The sequence below is a fragment of the Cynara cardunculus genome (genome assembly GCF_001531365.2).
Source record: "Cynara cardunculus var. scolymus isolate 2C chromosome LG 5, CcrdV1, whole genome shotgun sequence".
Lineage (NCBI taxonomy): Eukaryota > Viridiplantae > Streptophyta > Magnoliopsida > Asterales > Asteraceae > Cynara > Cynara cardunculus.
Window position 1 is genome coordinate 14,450,416 of NC_037532.1, and position 18,275 is coordinate 14,468,690.

Here is an 18,275-nt window from a genome sequence, read left to right on the forward strand (position 1 = left end):
TAAAACAATAAATTATATAATTATTATATTATATTATATCATATTTAATCGTTTTAATTAACATTGAATTAAAATAAAACATGTTATTAATTAAAAAATAATTAGAATGTATATATAAATAATTTATAAAATAGTTAATAAATGTTGTAGTGGGGACCATTTTTGAAAGTGTAGATGAATTGCAGGTGTGTAGGTGGTAATTGCAAAAGCTGATGTGACACAGTTGAAAGTGTTATAGGTGAATTGCAGGTGTATGAAAGATAATTGTAAAAGCTGATGTAATACAATTGAAAGTGTAAATGGATTGCAGGGAAGTGGATGGTGTTATCTACCCAAATATTTTCTTGATTCGGATGATGAATATGAATACATAACATAATCTCATTTTGTATTCAAAAGTTTCATTCTTCCTAACCAACACCTCACTTCACCGCCATTTCTTTCATTCGTCCTCAACCATTAACCTCATGCTTACCCACCACATCAACCGCTTTCTCTCCATCCGATCCCCTAAAACCCTTCAATCACTCATAGAGTACCATGCTTACATTATTACTACAGGCCATCACTCAACTAACGTCTTCATTTCTTCAAAGCTCATTTCCCTCTATGCTTACCTCCATAAGCCTGCATCATCTAAACAAGTATTTGATTCTTTTAATGGTTATAGAGACGTTTTCCTTTGGAACTCTATCATCAAGGCTTACTTTTCTAATGGAATGTATCCACAATGTCTCGACTCTTATGCTTCCATGAGGGTTTTGACTACTCTTATGCCAAACCAGTTTACTGTTCCCATGGTTGTTTCCGCTTGCGCCGAGGTTGGGGATTTGGTTCATGGCATGATTGTACATGGCTTGGTGTTTAAAGTTGGTATGTTTGAAGGAAGTTCTGCCATTGGGTCTTCATTTGTGTATATGTATTCAAAATGTGGGCATGTGGACAGTGCACGACAGGTGTTTGATGAAATGTATCTGAGAGATGTGGTTGCTTGGACTTCCCTTGTTATCGGGTATGTGCAGAATGGTGAGAGCGCAAAAGGTTTGAGGTGTGTTTGTAAGATGTATAGAATATGTGGAGAGGATGCGAGGCCAAATTTTAGAACATTAGAAGGTGCCTTTCAAGCTTGTGGCAATTTGGAGGCGGTGTATGCAGGTAGATGCTTACATGGGGTAGTTGCAAAATCTGGACTGGGATGTTACACAGTTGTTCAATCTTCAATCTTGTCCATGTACTCGAAGTGTGGAACACTTGAGGAAGCTTATATGTCGTTTTGTGAAGTTCCTGTGAAAGATATCAAGTCCTGGACATCAATTATTGGTGTATATGGAAAATGGGGATGTATTACACGAAGTTTAGGAGGTTTTATGGAAATGCTTGTTGCTGGGATAGATCCTGACCCAATGGTTGTCAGTTGTTTGATATATGGTTTATCTAACTCTATCTGCATCTCTGCTGGAAAGACGTTTCATGGGTTTATGATTCGAAGACATTATCAGATGGTTCACAACGCATTGGTGTCAATGTACTGTAAGTTTGGACTGATAAGTTATGCAGAGAATGTATTTAATGGTGTGTGCATCCTTGAGGAAGAGGTTTGGAATGCGATGGTATGTGGCTATGGTAAAGTAAAATGTGGAGTGAAGTGTATTGATTTGTTTACAGAAATGCTACATCTAGGCATCAATCCTGATCCTTACAGTTTGGTATCAGTTATCTCTTCATGTTCACAAATGGGAGAGATGCATTTAGGGAGGTCTCTTCACACTTATGCTGTTAAGAGCTTGGTGAAAGAGCATACATCCGTGTTAAATTCTCTCATAGACATGTACAGTAACCTTGGTGAAGTGGCCATAGCAAGGAAGCTATTTTGTAGGACAAATAAGGATATTATCACTTGGAACACGATGATCTCTGCTTATACGCACTGTGGGAATTATGCCGAGGCCTTTTCCTTGTTCAATAAAATGGTATTAGAAGGCACTAAACCTACCACAACAACCATAATTAGCATGCTTTCTGCTTGTGCCCATATGGCATCATTTGAGAAAGGAGAGCAGATACACAAGTACATCGATCAGGAAATGCTTTCCTCGAACTTGACCCTTGCTACTGCATTAGTTGACATGTATGCGAAGTGTGGGCAGCTTGAAAAATCCAAAAACATATTCAACAAAATGACAAAAAGGGATATTATTTCTTGGAATGTGATGATCTCTGGTTATGGGATGCATGGAGACGCCCAATCAGCAATAGATACTTTCCAACAAATGGAGCAATCAAATGCTAAACCAAATGAGCTCACTTTTCTTGCAGTTCTTTCAGCATGCAGCCATGCAGGGCTTGTTGATGAAGGAAAATCTTTATTTGGTAGAATGGGAGATTACTCTCTGAAACCCACACTCAAACACTATGCTTGCATGGTAAATCTTCTTGGTAGGTCAGGTTATCTGCTCGAGGCAGAAAATTTGGTTTTGTCAATGCCAATAGTTCCAGACGGGGGTCTGTGGGGCGCTTTGCTAAGTGCTTGCAAAACCCACAACAATCCTGAAATGGGTATCAGGATAGCAAAGCGTGCTATTGAATGTGACCCAGAAAATGATGGATACTATGTAATTGTTTCAAACTTGTATGATTCCATAGGCATGTGGGAGGAGGCTGAATGGATGAGAAACTTGATGAAGGAAAGGGGAGTGGAAAAGGCTGTTGGTTGGAGTGCAGTGTGATGGTAATCCATTTGCAAGGTGTGATCTCTGTGATTAGATCCACACCTTGCTAAAAAAATTGTTTATAGACCATTGGATTACAGGTACTCTAACTATAAACAATTTTTTTTAGTAAGGTGTGGATCTAATCACAGTAATGGTGCGGAATTTCATTCAATCTAAAAAATACGTTAAGCTTTCATGCCCATGCATTACAGGTACTCTATCTTATACACCATTGGGCATCCTCATTCATAAAGACTTGTAGTACGTAAATGCTAATAATTTTCTTGTTTTATGCGGCAGTTGAGCGTGTCAATATCATGACTGCATGATGATAAAATATTATCATCTCTTGGACTCAAGTGGGATGTCAATAGAAACAACATCAATCAGCAAAGCAGGCACCTCAAAACTTTTTCTTCTCTTAATGTTATCAGAAGTTCTTCCTACTTCTTGCTTATCGCTAGACTGTGTTAAATGAACGGGTAGCGACACGAATGAGTAATATGAAAGACAAGGTAAAAACTCTTAACAGCAACCTACTAAGCATTAAGTATTACTCGTTAATATATAAACTATTAAAATCTCTTAATTACAATTAAATAAGCATGATTTTTGCAAATTGATAATACTTAAACTCTTCCCTCAAGGTTGTTTCAGACGGCAATTCATGCTCTGAAAGTGCCATTTCTTCTTCAAGAGTGATTCATGCTCTCAAGGTGTGTTTCCCGCTCCCAAGGTACCATTCACGCTCATTCCATCTTCTACCCTTCTTGTTATTTGAATCTATTGTTGCTTGAGTTGAAATCGAGAAAACTGTCAAGAAGCTGGTGTTTTTCACGATTCGTGTGTACCCTTTGATTGTTTATTGATTTGGGGTGATATATCTGTTTGCTTTTTTCAGAATTAGGGAGTCGAATGGCAATGATTAATTTATCAAAATTTCTCAATAAAGTTTATTTTTTATGTCAAAAAGTGGATCTAATTATTGTTCTAGAAAGTCTGATGATATATGCGATGATGTTTGTGATGAGGTAAGTTAATCAATTTATAAATTCGTGATTTGCTGAGGGCATTGTGGGTTGAGGTTTTATTTACTGTTTCTGCATTTTTTGATTTTGTTTCTTATGGAAGTGAACAAGTTCAAAAACAAATTCGTATTAGTCCGGTTTTGTTGTGTGGGATTGAGTTCTCTTTTTTGTACTTATTGGACAATTAAGTGTGATATATATATATATATATATATAGTTATATTAGAGGGTCCAGAGTGTAAATGTATCTCTTATATATATATATATATCCCTGATTGTAATCGTGATTACATATACAGTACACAAAATTACCAAGTTTATCTTGGTATCAGAGCCGGCCCTAGACACCCTAGACTGCCGACCACCCTCTCCCATCACAAGGCAACCCTAAAGCTACCGCACCCGTTTTCTACCCTATGGCTGCCACAACTGCGACCTTACAGCTGCCGCCCTACAGTTGCCGACACCCTCTGCCATCACAAGGCAACCCTAAAGCTACCGCACCCGTCTTCTACCCTACGGCTGCCGTACCTTCTGTCCAATGACAATTGTTGCAGCTTTCACTCCAACCGAGAAAACCACCCATAACTCCCACAAGTTTGGTTTCACTTTATCACCAAACAACTATGGCTATTGGAAGACAATGGTTCAAACGTTCCTTGTTACAAACAACCTGTTCGGCTGTGTTGATGGCACCATTTCCTGTCCACCGATGACTATCTCATCATCATCATCTGGAAAAGATGTCGACGGCACCACAGTGCCGCCACCACAACCGAATCCTAACTACACAACATGGGTTTCCGATGATGCACACGTACGAATGTTGATTATTTCTACAATCTCTGAGGCGTCGTTCCAACACGTTCAAGGACTTACCTCCCGTGATCTTTGGCCGTCTCTTGAACGTGCTTATGCTCCTCACACATCATCTAGGGAATACACCCTAAAAACTCAGCTTCTTAAACTAGAGATGAAGCCTGCTGAAACCTCCTCCGCATACCTGACTAGGGCTCAGGAATATGCTGATGCTCTCGCCAATATAGGCGAACCAATGAAAGAAAAAGATTTTGTGATGCTGGTTATCTCGGGTCTTAGAGAAGAATACAACGGGATGAAGTCAACACTCCTTGGTCGCCAATTCCCAACTGCCTTTGCAGAACTTCATGGCCTTCTATTAGACCATGACTACATGATCAAGAAATCTACAACTGACATCTCTCCACCTCAAGCATTCACAACTGTCATGAACAACCGCAACTCAGCGGTTCCTGGTGCCACCTCGTCTACTCCTCAACCGGATCAACTTCAAGCTATTCAGCATCTTCTGTCACAACTTGGTCTTCAAGTTTAGCCTATTAATGCACAACCTGCACACAAGCCTTTTACACCAACAGATCTGGGAATAACCGTGGCCGTGGACGTGATTCTAGACGCGGACGAGGAAACTACAACAACAGAAGTCAAGGAGGAGGTAACTGTAATCAATTTAGTTGGGCTTCTAATCAAAACACTGTTTTTGGCACATGCAACAGGTGTGGGATTGGTCATATCCGGTCTCATTGCCCCAATCGCGACTCTGCTCCTATGAGGACGAGACAACCACCTTCTGCCAACTTTACATATTACCGGTCACAAGCTTGGCTTCCGGATACTGGCTCTAGCCATCATGTTGCACCTCACCTATCTAGCTTCGATAACTCTGAGGCCTACTACGGTGAGGACAACCTTCACGTTGGCAATGGTAAGGGTTTACCCATTCTACACATTGGTTCCTCACAATTTTATTAACCAAACAAAACCTTTTCCCTTAAAGACATACTACACGTACCTGACATAAAACAAAACTTACTTTATGTTATCAAAACTTCAAAATTTCTGTTTTGATAACCATGTGTACTTTGAATTTCACTCTTCTTCTTTGTTGTGAAAGACAAGTTCACACACACTATCCTCCTTACGGGTCCAAGTAATGGTGGTCCCTACTCCTTCCGTCCTCCTCAGCCTCAACCTATTCAGAAAATGTCGTTTTCTACCGCACATGCCTCTTCTCCCACATGGCATAAAGACTTGGACATAGGGGTGAGCAGCGGAACCGGGTACCCGGTTATAGAACCGGAACCGCCGTTTCCGGAACCGGAACCGATATGAGTGGTTCTGGTTCCGGTTCCTAAAATACGGAACCGATTGATAATGGTTCCGGTTCCGGTTCTCAATTTTTCGGAACCGTTACCCGCCGGGTACCCTGTATTTTTCAATTAAAAAAATAATTACTATTTTTTAATACCAAATTTATATTAGATTTACATCTTGAAAGCATGTCATCATCTTCATTCTTCATCTAAATTCTTCATATAGAATGATTTGTATTTTTTTAAATTGTGTGTTCAATTGGATTCATAGTATGTAATCGTTAAACTTTGAACATTTACTATTATAGTATGTAATTGTTAAACTTTGAACATTTTCTATTTGTCTATTATGGTTTGTAATCGTTAAACAATATTTGTAACCATTATTCTGTATAATTTGTATTTTTGCTTATTTATTTAGTGTTTTGGCAATGTTTTATTTTTTATTTCTAAATAACAAAATTTTAATATTTTAAAAAGCGGGTACCCGGAACCGGAACCGGTTCCCGGCGGTTCCGGTTCCGGTTCCAAAAATTTAAGAACCGCTCTAACCGGTTCCGGTTCCAATATCTCAAGAACCGCCGATTCCGATTCCGGTTCCGGTTCCTGTCAAAAAGGGCAGGTACCCGCCTATGCTCACCCCTACTTGACATCCACATCCACAGCTATTGAATTCCATATTGTCTAAATATCATTTACCTTTACAAAATAAGTGTGCTAGCACTTCTTGTGATTCATGTTCTGTTGGCAAATCGTCTAAACTCATTTGTTACCATCTACTTATAAAAGTTCGTACATTTTGGATTTAGTTTTCTGTGATGTATGGCCCCTGCTCCTGTTCCTTCTTTTGATGATCACAATTATTTTCTGTTGTGTGTTGATCATTACTCCAGATTTATGTGGATTTTTCATTAAAACTAAAATATGATGTTTATGCCACTTTTTAACGATTCCTTGCGATGGTTGAAAGATATTTTCAAACTAAAATGAAATATGTCCAGACCGACTGGGGAGGCGAGTTTCGGAATCTCTCCCAATTCTTCTCTCCTCTCGGCATCACTCATCGCCTCTCATGTCCACATACAAGCGAACAAAATGGCTTTGTTGAAAGACGACATCGACATGTTGTTGAAACCGGTCTTACTTTACTTGCTCAATCCCATGTTCCACAACTGTTTTGGCATTTTTCTTTTGACACCGCGATCTATCTTATTAATCGAATGCCATCCAGAACCAGCTCAAACACCTCCCCTTTGAACATGTGCTCAAGCACAAACCCGATTTTTCCTTTCTTAGGGTTTTTGGATGCCAATGCTACCCTCATCTCTGTCCATACAATAAACACAAAATGGACTTCCGCTCTACACTTTGTGTGTTCCTTGGTTACAGCACCGCTCATGGCTATCGGTGTTACGACCCACAGTCTGATCGTCTTTACGTGGCCCGTCATGTTCGATTTAATGAACAATTCTTTCCTTTCCAAACATCTCCTACAACCACTCCAAATCCTTAAGTCTCCACCTATCCCATATCTAACCTCCCACCAGAACTAACACCCTCAACAGCACCTACTGTGCAATCTGTCCCACAAGAAAACAACACCTACCACCACCCCTCCCAATGACCACCCCACGGCCCAACCACCCCTTATCCACACCTATCATCGCCGTTCCAAAGTCACCGAACCAGCCTACCCCTACCCCCCTACCACCGAACAACCCACCCGTACTCGACCACCCACCCTACGCCCCAATCCCAAACAAACCAAACCTTACAATGCCTCCTCATACCATACCCATCATCCTTCCCTTGACATTGAACCGACCACCTTTACCATTGCTATCAGGCACTCTCAGTGGCGTACTGCCATGGCTGACGAGTATTTGGCGCTGATGCGGAATGGTATTTGGACATTAGTACCACGCGTTCCAAATTCCAATGTAGTTGATTGCAAGTGGGTATACAAATTAAAAAGAGACCAAACAGGGGCAATAAAACGTTACAAGGCACGACTAGTAGCCAAAGGGTTTCGGCAGCAACCAAACATTGATTATCAGGAGACATTTAGTCTCGTGGTCAATTCGACCACCATACGTGTTGTTCTATCTCTGGCCGCAACACATAAATGGTCCCTAAGGCAACTTGATGTGCAAAATGTCTTCCTACATGGTGATCTCAACGAGACAGTTTATTTGCAACAACCACGAGGGTTCGTTGACCCGGACAAACCCGATCATGTTTGCCTACTTCACAAATCCTTATATGGATTAAAGCAGGCCCCTAGAGTGTGGTTTCATTGACTTTCTGCGGTCCTTCATTCTCTTGGCTTTCAGGGCTCCAAAACGGATCCTTCCTTGTTTATTTACTCCCACAGGGGCACCATTTTGTACATGCTAGTTTATGTTGATGACATTCTTTTGACAGGAAACAACCCGGAGGCTATTGACAAAGTGGTACAACGTCTTAGCCAATGCTATGCTGTTCAGGATATGGGTCGCTTGTCTTATTTTCTCGGTATTGAAGTAACCAGTCAGGGTCATGATATGATTTTATCACAAGGGAAATACATCCTTGAACTCTTGCAACGCGCAAGCCTGTCTAATGCTAAACCGACTTCATCTCCTATGACCACTAATGCTATTCTTGCTCTTGGTGATAGTGCTACGTTTGCTGATCCAGTCAAGTACCGCTAAATTGTGGGTGCCCTTCAGTATGTCACATTGTCTCGTCCGGATATTACTTTCGCAAGTCAACAAAGTCTGCCAATTTATGCACTCCCCCACTGAAAATCATTGGACGGCAGTCAAACGAATTCTTCGTTACTTGCAGGGCACTGCTGATTATGGTTTACGAATCATGCATGATTCAGGCACAATCCTTCATGCGTACACTGATTCTGCTTACAACTCCCTGACTGGCTTCTCTGATGCTGACTGGGTTGGTTGCCCCGACGACCGTCGATCTACTGGTGGATATGCTATCTATCTTGGTTCAAACCTAGTATCATTGTCTGCACGAAAACAAAGGACTGTCTCTCGGTCGTCAACAGAGTCTGAATACAAGGCTCTAGCCGATATTGTTGTTGGGCTCACATGGCTCCAAACACTGTTGCGCGAACACCGGGTTCCTGTGAAGTTGGTTCCTACTGTATGATGTGATAATCTTGGTGCTACGTATCTTTCAGCTAATCCTGTCTTTCATGCCCGTACCAAGCAAGTAGAAGTTGACTTTCACTTTGTTCGAGAAATGGTTGCGCAACGGAACCATTCAGTTCAGTTTATATCTACAGATGATCAGATTGCAAACGTGTTCACCAAGCCGCTACCTTCACAACTGTTTCTCCTATTACGGTCCTAGCTACAGGTCGCTCCCCGGCCTTAGCTTGCGGGGGAATATTAGACAATTAAGTGTGATATATATATATATATATATAATTATATTAGAGGGTCTAGACTGTAAATGTATCTCTTATATATATATCCTTGATTGTAATCGTAATTTACATATACAATACACAAAATTACCAAGTTAATCTGTACTTTTAAAGTTTGATTGAACCCCATATTTTTTAGGTTGTGATGGCTTTCTTTATTCATCAAAATGTTTTGCCATATGCATCTACTTTTTTACTTGGTGCCTAATTTTGATTTAAAAAATAGGGTTCTTTCTGTTGTGTTTTGTGTATTTGCCTCAAGTTTTGTTAAAGAATAAAAAATCAACAAAAATGATGCATTTTCTTTTAATACTTTCTGCTGGAAGGAAACTTTGAATTCACAAACAGGTTCTCAAATTTTCCATCTTTTTTTGAAGTATATAATATTTATATACAGCAAATTAACTCACCCACTCTCCTCACCAAAGGTTTGCACCTCTGATCTCCTGGAAAGTTGGGGCTTTACATACCGCTAGGCCAAAGGTCCTTTGGTAAATTTTCTACCATATAATCAAAGAAGCTGTGATATCGAGGAGGAATACTTGGTCTTTTATACCCTTTATCATGTTATGCATAATGATTTTGGGCCTTCGGGCAGCAAACTTCATGTGGTCCATGCTTATGCTCTTGAGATGCTTTTCATCATCCTTACAGCATTCTTGCTTGGAACCTTAACGAAACTGTACATTCGATTTGCAAGATATTGGAAGATCTTCAACAATGTCGAGCGTGGGCTAGAGTTGAAGACAATCATCTTCTTGTTCGTGTTTGGTTCCAACAGGCTCTGTATGTTCATGGATAGAAAATCTCCTACTTCTCGTTGCCGTTGTGGGAGTCACCACCCAAACCTTCCCATGAAATTCCACACCATCATCATGAAATGCGTTGATGGACAATCTTTGCCGGCTTCATGGTTGAGGAACTTGAGAATTCCCAAGGCGTGTTTTTTATGCAGTGTTATTCAGTAATGAAGTGGACCTCCTTGCAATAAGATGGCATGCGTTGTACCCTTATGTTAGAGAGTTTGTACTCCTCGAGTCAAATTCAACGTTCACAGGATTGCCTAAGCCACTGATCTTTCACAGTCTTCACTGCTCGTGCTTGCAGAAGGTGCAGATACACTTGTCATATTTTATGCCACATTCTTATCTTCTGGTATATATAAGATTGAATTTGTTTCTTTTTGTTGAAACTCTGCTACCACTTCCCAAAATTCCAATTGATAATAAACAATAGATTCTGGGATGCGATTGAGGAGTGAAGATCCGGCCGCCATGAACTTTTTTCTTAGCATTCAGAACAAGGTGACAGAACTGAAGGATGCTTTTTAAGATAACGAGGCAAAGTCGAAGTAAACGAGTATGTATTTCATTAATTATATTTATGAGAAGTAAAAGTGTATGCATCTCATTGATTCATATTTACTTCTTTTATCTTGGAAAGGTGTCCCAACCTCCCAGGCTATGCCTGGACTAATCCCATGCAAGAAATCAACCCTGATAAACTCAATGGCCACATTGTTGTGTACGTCTGAAATCGAACCCTAGCATGGGATATTCCACCGCATCCCCCTGGACCTCAACCACTACGCCACAACCCTTGTGGTTTACTTCTGTTTTTACTATCAATTGATTTTATCTTCCGTTGTAACCTCATTTGCTTCATGTGCGGCAGATGGAGTTCATGCTTGAAACCATGTTTGACATGAAGAACAGCAAAAATGGACTAAGCGGCTGTTTACCAAACGCTTACCAGAGGGTCAACACTCTCACTTGCCTTATGGGGTAATATTCCTTGCCATCAAAATGGATTGATGGTATGCGTTTATAATCCGGTAAGCACCTACCGGGTAAGAGTCATCATCCTCACTTACCGGGTAAGATTCTCGATCCTAGCCTTCTCTCTTATAGGGTAAAATGCTAGGTCCTTGTGTTCATCCTCTAAGTAATTGAAGCGGTAAGCAATTGCCAAAGTAAATGTTTGGTAAACGGCGCCTAAGTGGATACCTTACAGCATATCCGCATCAAGATGTGGCTTCAGAAGGTCATTATAATTCACTATTTTCTTATATTCCATTTGGATGGTCATAATCCTAAAACACTTCTTTTTTCATTTTGTTGTGCATTCCTAATTGGCTCATGGCATGCACTTATCTGTTGCTTCTACTTTTGTTTTAGGATATAACGATACTCCCTCCTTTCTATTTGAATTTCAAGCTTGGTATGGATATATATTAAATAAACCAAACTAAACGAACTCGGTATATCTCACTCGAAAGTAGGAATGCACGCAGACCTGTCGTCTACCCCAAATAGTAGAGTGGTTGTTTCTACGAATTTCAAACCCGAAAGTAAAAAATAAAAGGGTTTTGGTAAATGGAACTGCTCTTTTTGGTAGCTAAATATCTTCATCTTGCATACTTGTTTTGTCATGATATTGTAGGATAGAGAGATCATGTGAGTCCTTGTGGAGTGCTGCCAGCAGGAGAAAGTATTCAACAAGTACTTTTGTGTTCTGGCTTCAAAGTTATACATCCATGACAAGAACCACAAGTTCACCTTTCATTTTATATCTGCAACAATTCTCAAAACACTTAGAAATTAGAAATCAAGAACTAATTTGTACCTTTGTAATGTGTAGTAGATGAGTTTATTCATCAGTTTCCAAATTCGAATTTGATATCTTGAAGCATTCTCAAGTTCGTATAACATTAAAATTTTAAGCATCAATGTCAGATTACTTGAATATTTTTCATGGACCTCGACCATCAGAATGCATCTCTTTTAGCACATAGGTAAGGTCAGAAGTATCTCCCCTTTGCACGTTTTTCAGAAGCCAGAGATCTTCACGGAAACGACCACTCTCCTCATTTGATTTGGGTTGTAATGTCAGAAGTATTCAAACGCTAGTAGTTATCCCAAGACCTTTACCAAATTGAAAATGTTTAGAATGGATGTAATGCTGTTCAATTCAATTTTTGTTGGTAAACTCAGGGGTTGTTTGCTACCTCTTACCCTGTCAGAGCCCTCTTACGCTGTCCATTACGTTGACCAAGATGCTGACCTGCTAAGCTAAGGGAGGGACTCTTACCTCTGTCCGTAACCTTTTATCTAGTTAACATATACCCAATTTGTGTTGGTAATATAATCTCTCTTTTTCTCTTTCACGCGCATTTGGTACATGGGACGGGACAAGACAAGACGGAATAAAACTCACTGTCCCACGTTTGGCGTGACATAGGACAGGGGCAAGAACTGGGATAAAGTGGGGCAGCATGGGACAAAAAAGACTTTTTCTTGTTCTACCAAAATAGGTGTAACAAGATGGGACAAGAATGAGACATAAACTAAAATATTACTAATATACCCTAGTTTGATGTATAATCTTAATATGGTATTTGTTTTAATCGTCATCACCGCTAGTTTTGGCCTCCGCCGCCACCGGAGGTCACCAGTAGCAGTAGCAGTAGCAGTAGCAGTAGCAGTAGCAGTAGCAGTAGCAGTAGCAGTAGCAGTAGCAGTAGCAGTAGCAGTAGCAGTAGCCACCTCCACCTCCACCTCCTCCTCCTCTTCCACTACAACATCCTCCACCTCCTCCACAACGACCGTCCAGCATCGTCAATCGCAACCTCTACCATAGTTGACCACGGACCATCAATGTCCATTGCCATCACCACTACTGTCGTTCGCCACCTTTAACTCCTCTACTACAACCTCCTCCTTCACCACCTCCACAACCACCGTCGACCACCGACTACTACCGTCGACCACCGACTACTACCGTCCACTGCCACTTTTACAATCGCCGTCGGCCACCGACCGCCACCACCCATTACCACCAACACTACCACAGTTGGCCACCTCCAAGTCCTATACCGCAACAACCTCCTCCATGACCTCCGTTGACCACCGACCACCACCGTCCATTGCTACCCCTGTAACCATCATCAGCCACCGACCACCACTGCCCGTTGCCACCACAATTACCGTTATTGGCCACCTCCAACTCTTCTATTGCAACAACCTCCTCCACAATCTCCACAATTGCCGTCGACCATCGACACCACCGTCCATTGCCACCTCACCTCCACCATAACCACCACCACCACCACTATCTTCACTACATGAGCCACAACTACCTCCTCCACCGTTGTCAACCACCACCACCACTATTTATATGAAAATTGTGTAAAAATATTTATAAATTAAATTCTTTAATTATTTACTTTATTTGTTTTAGTTATAAATATTAGATAATATTTAAAATCATCAAATAAGTTTTGGGGGTAACTTGTCTAAGTTCTGTCACGTCCAGTTCTAGTTGTACCAGACAAAAGATATACACTTGTTCTATCCAGTCCTACCCTCTTGTCCTGTCTACTTTTGTCCAGTTTTGCGTTGTCCAGTCATGTCTACGTACCATACGCAACCTCAGTATTGCATATGGGATCACTGCACCGAACTGGAATCAATGCAGCTAATCAGATCGATGCACCTGGCAGAACTCATTGCAGAGATGGTGGTCACTTTTACGCTCTCCCTAGCAGTCTTGAAGAAGGTGGACACCTCAACCAGTTCTAGGAAAATGATGCATTTTAGTTTCTTTTTGGAGGCCGTTTTTGAGTACCCAAATAATGTCATTTAGAACATATTCAAGCATATAGTCGGTGCTGGCCATTACGAAGCCTTTCAAACGGGGATCGAGATTTTCCGTAGAGAGGTATGTTTATGGGCAAGTGAAAAACCTTTTGTAGGGAAACACAGAATTGCCAAGAAAGAGCCCTTTGAGTCGAAATGCTCCAACTTTAAGCTATCTTTTATGTGTTGAAATGGGTGCACAAAACCCTGTAGGCAGGGGTTTAATTGCTTTTAAGATAAGTAAGAGCATGATGTTCTTAAGATCCTCCATTTTCTACTTCTTCGTGTACATCAAAGCCAATCTAACAAAAATAGCAGTAAAACTTCATAGTGAATGTTTGCCAAATAAGTCTTATCTTCCCATTTTATATTTACAGATAGAGGTATAGATGGATACATCAGAGTAAGATTATAAGTCGTAGTTATCTGGTTGTAACGCATCTTTGCTTATGATTAACGAGAATTAACAGATTCCTTTTTTGTTGTTCTATTTCGTTTTTTCTATAATGAATATCTTCTTTTAGCAATTTAATTAATCACTTCTAGTTCTCTTTGTTCTATAATGTTATTCCTTTGTGTATTCTTTTAGCTAAGTACACGTGGTTTTTTAGCCATGAGTGGCTGAAGTCTTTAGCTTGGGTGTGAGACAAAAATGAGATAACAAACCAAATGGAAGTGGGCATTGTGATGTTCCATTATTTCATTTGAGTTTATAAAAAAAAGAAAATACTTCTTGACAAGTTAATCACTTGCTAAAATGTTAAAGCACAGTAGCCTAGAAGCAAGCCCCTTAGAACTCGTCAACTTGATTGACTTGGGATGTAGACTTGAGAGGATTACTTTAAACACAAATATTTGTACACTTCACCTAAAGTTTATGTCCTACATAGAGATATGGAGACTTGAAAAACAGGTTTAATGTTGTAAAGTAGGTGGCGGTTAATGTTGTAAAGGCTTGAGAGAGTATCTGTAAAGTAGGTGGCGGTTAACTATTATTTTTGAAATACTGATCGCCTGCTTGGAAATTATGTTTTTATCTAATCCGAATCTTATACCATTGCTTCATTTTACATTATGTCAAACACGCTTAGTTGTAAACTCACTATGAAACAACTTCAACGAATTGAAGTTAGTTTTTCAACTTGAGATATTGCAACTTAAGATACTTGTTCCCGTGTAAAACGATACTACGTCTTACCATTTTATTACTTGAAAAGAGAGAGTGTTGAGACATGTATAGGTGCATGTGTTACCACTTAGGGGCCGTTTACCAAACACTTGCCCAGTAAGCATTTATCAGTAAAATTTAACACTATCACTTACATAACGGGTAACATTTTAGTCAACAAAAACGCATCGTATGCATACAATTTATCCGGTAAGCGCTAATTATGGTAAGAATCATCGCCCTCGCTTAGAGGGTAAGACTCTCAATCCTTGCCTTGCTCTTACCGAGTAAGATTCTTGGTCCTACCATATTCATCCGATAAGATTATGTGACTTCGTAAGCACTTACCCGAATAAACATTTGGTAAATGGCCCCTTAGTCTTGTAGATATACGATATCTAGCACATCTGCCCTCAATGGTTTTCTTGTGAAGGAAACCAACTTCTTTTCTCGAGCGAGGGTTTAAAAAAACCATAGGTCTTGAAAACCTGACAAACAAACAGAGGAGGATCAAACCTAAGATGGTTGGGGGCAACATTGGTGGCAATGGGTGGCGAGGGGAGCCGATGGATGGTGAAGGGCGACAATGGGGAGCCGATGGCAGTGATGGGGAGCCAATCATTACTATACGAGACACTTTTACAAACGGAAAAATCCTTAGCTAAAAGTCAGATCCATCGATGATCCGTCGGTGAAAGTCTATCGGAAGAAACATCGTAGAAAAAGGCATCATATACGGGTCACCAGTGGATCACCAATGGATAACATCCCTAGCGCATATCCCCGACGGTTTATAAAAACAATTACTTACGGATGTCGGTAACTTTGAATTTATTAGAATAATATTAAAAATACGTAATTCATGTATAATCAAACTCTACCATACAAAACCAAATTAGAATTTGTTTTTACAAATTAATCCTACAACGATTGGCAAAATGAAACAACAATCAAAGGGTGGGTTGGCCTCCAGTCAGCGTGGCAGGCAAATTGAGAGAGTCGTCATATATAGTGGAAGCATCAGATCTTTCAACACCTCATATTCCTTTGTGCTTATTTGAGCATCATCAAGAACCTGTTTTAACCATAACCAAATGCTTAGAAGATCCCCAACACAAATCAAATGATTTCATCCATAAAATTAATGTTGTAAATTTTCAATGTTAAGTAACAAATCGAATGCCCCAAAAAAATTACTGAGCTTTAAATCGAGTTATATATCATAAATAGACAGCTTATGTTATGTTGCATGCTAAATTGGTTGTCTTCGATTCTTTGACATTGATGCAGCTAAGGTATTACATGATAAGATGCAAAGAATGACCATTAATCTATGCCTATGGGTCTTGGTATAAGAACTTATATATATATATATATATATATATATATAGAGAGAGAGAGAGAGAGAGAGGGGGGAGAGGGAGAGGGAGGGGATCAATTGTAAACCATCCTCATTTGTGAAAACCTTATAAATGAATTTCATCTATCCATTTTCTTGATTAATAGTCAAGATTAAATGAGTTTATATTAGGAAATTAAAAAAAGAAAAATAAAAGTTTAATTTTTAATTAAAAAAGGGGTAAATTTGTCAAATCCACAATATGATTAGAGGCTAGAGCCATATTTATCGAGGGTTTCCTTTATTCAAAGATCCTTTAATGAAACAAAATCCACAATAGTTTCCTTAATGAAACAAAATCATTATTTTAAAAACTCTATATATCATTTTATAATTACAAAGACTCTAACAAAAAATGTTAGAATAATCTGAAAAGTTATATGTTTGATAAAAGTTATCTTCATTTTTATGTTTAAATATTATAAACAAAATAACATCCATCTTAAAAATAGATCCTAGTAAGGACCAATGAAACTAGGTATATCCTAATAAATGATGAAACATAAAACATAGTTTAATCAACAAAAAATAATGAAACATTTTAAATACGAAAGCAATGATTTTGTTTCATTAAATGAATGAATGAAACTGTTTCACCGTTTAGGGAACGAATTGTTTCATTAAATGAATAAATGAAAGTGTTTCACCGTTTATAAAAACTGAAAAATTATATGTTAGAATGGATGAAACTGTTTTACCGTTTAGAGAACGAATTGTTTCATTACAAAGATTCTAACAAAAAATATTAGAATAATCTGAAAAATTATATGTTTGCTAAAAATTATCTTCATTTTATGTTCAAATATTATAAACAAAATATCATTCACCTTAAAAATAGATCCAAGTAAGGACCGATGAGATTAGGTATATCCTAATAAATTTTGAAACATAAATCATACTATAATCAACTAAACATAATGAAACCTTTTGAATGCTAAAGCAAACTTTTTGTACCATTAAATTTCACGAATGAAACTGTTTCACGTTTCATCTAACGAACTCACGTGCTTCCTTGTCACCTACAATGAGTTAGGTATATCCTAATAAATTATGAAATATAAAACATACTATAATCAACTAAAAATAATGAAACACGTTGCAGACTAAAGCAAATATTTTGTATCATTAAATCAATGAATGAAACTGTTTCACCGTTTATAGAACGAACTCACGTGACTGCCATTAAAGAAAGACCGATTGTCATGGAGGGTTGAACGATGAAACATATAAAGAATGAAACATTTTTTAAAATTTAATGAGACATTTTGAAATTTGAATATTTTTTTATTTAATGAACGTTTTTCATGCATAAAACGTTCCGAAATATTGTGAAATTGTTTGCTGGTCATTATTGAACATGAAATTAGTTTCATTACTCAAAGTACATATATTTTTCAATGAAACGGAACACAAGTTTCATATTCTACTGTTTTTAGAATTCATATTTTTTATAAAATATAATGGTAAAAAATAATAAAACATATTAATGATAAAAAATTTATATTAAGAAGAAATCATTTACCTCCTTCTATATAAAACGTTTCCATTATTACGTTTCCAAAATTAACAGTATTTATTATCTTCCAATATTAATCAGTATACAATCAAATGACCATTATAGCCTTACTTATTAAAATTAAAGAAAAAAACAGAATTTTTCTATTGGTCGAAAATTGTTTGCATAGTTTTCATGAATTAGGCGGTTTGTGACGTAACCCGCCTCTCTCTCTCTCTCTCTCTCTCTTTATATATATATATATATATATA

General features: G+C 38.7%; 1 protein-coding gene across 1 annotated transcript; it reads left to right on the forward strand.

Moving 5' to 3' along the window:
* Positions 1 to 299: 299 nt before the first annotated feature.
* On the forward strand, positions 300 to 10,061 carry LOC112512848 (pentatricopeptide repeat-containing protein At4g39952, mitochondrial). The gene is made up of 5 exons (XM_025118985.1): positions 300 to 321; positions 400 to 2,923; positions 3,012 to 3,226; positions 3,359 to 3,447; positions 10,005 to 10,061. The coding sequence occupies exons 1-2, from the start codon at positions 300 to 302 to the stop codon at positions 2,724 to 2,726; spliced, it is 2,349 nt and encodes a 782-aa protein (XP_024974753.1). The 3' UTR covers positions 2,727 to 2,923; positions 3,012 to 3,226; positions 3,359 to 3,447; positions 10,005 to 10,061.
* The last annotated feature ends 8,214 nt before the right edge of the window (positions 10,062 to 18,275 follow it).

Coding starts and splice junctions, on each gene's coding strand:
- LOC112512848 (XM_025118985.1), top strand. CDS start 300: ATGGATTGCAGGGAAGTGGATG. Junction 322..399: donor GGATTGCAGGGAAGTGGATG/GTGTTATCTACC, acceptor TGTATTCAAAAG/TTTCATTCTTCCTAACCAAC.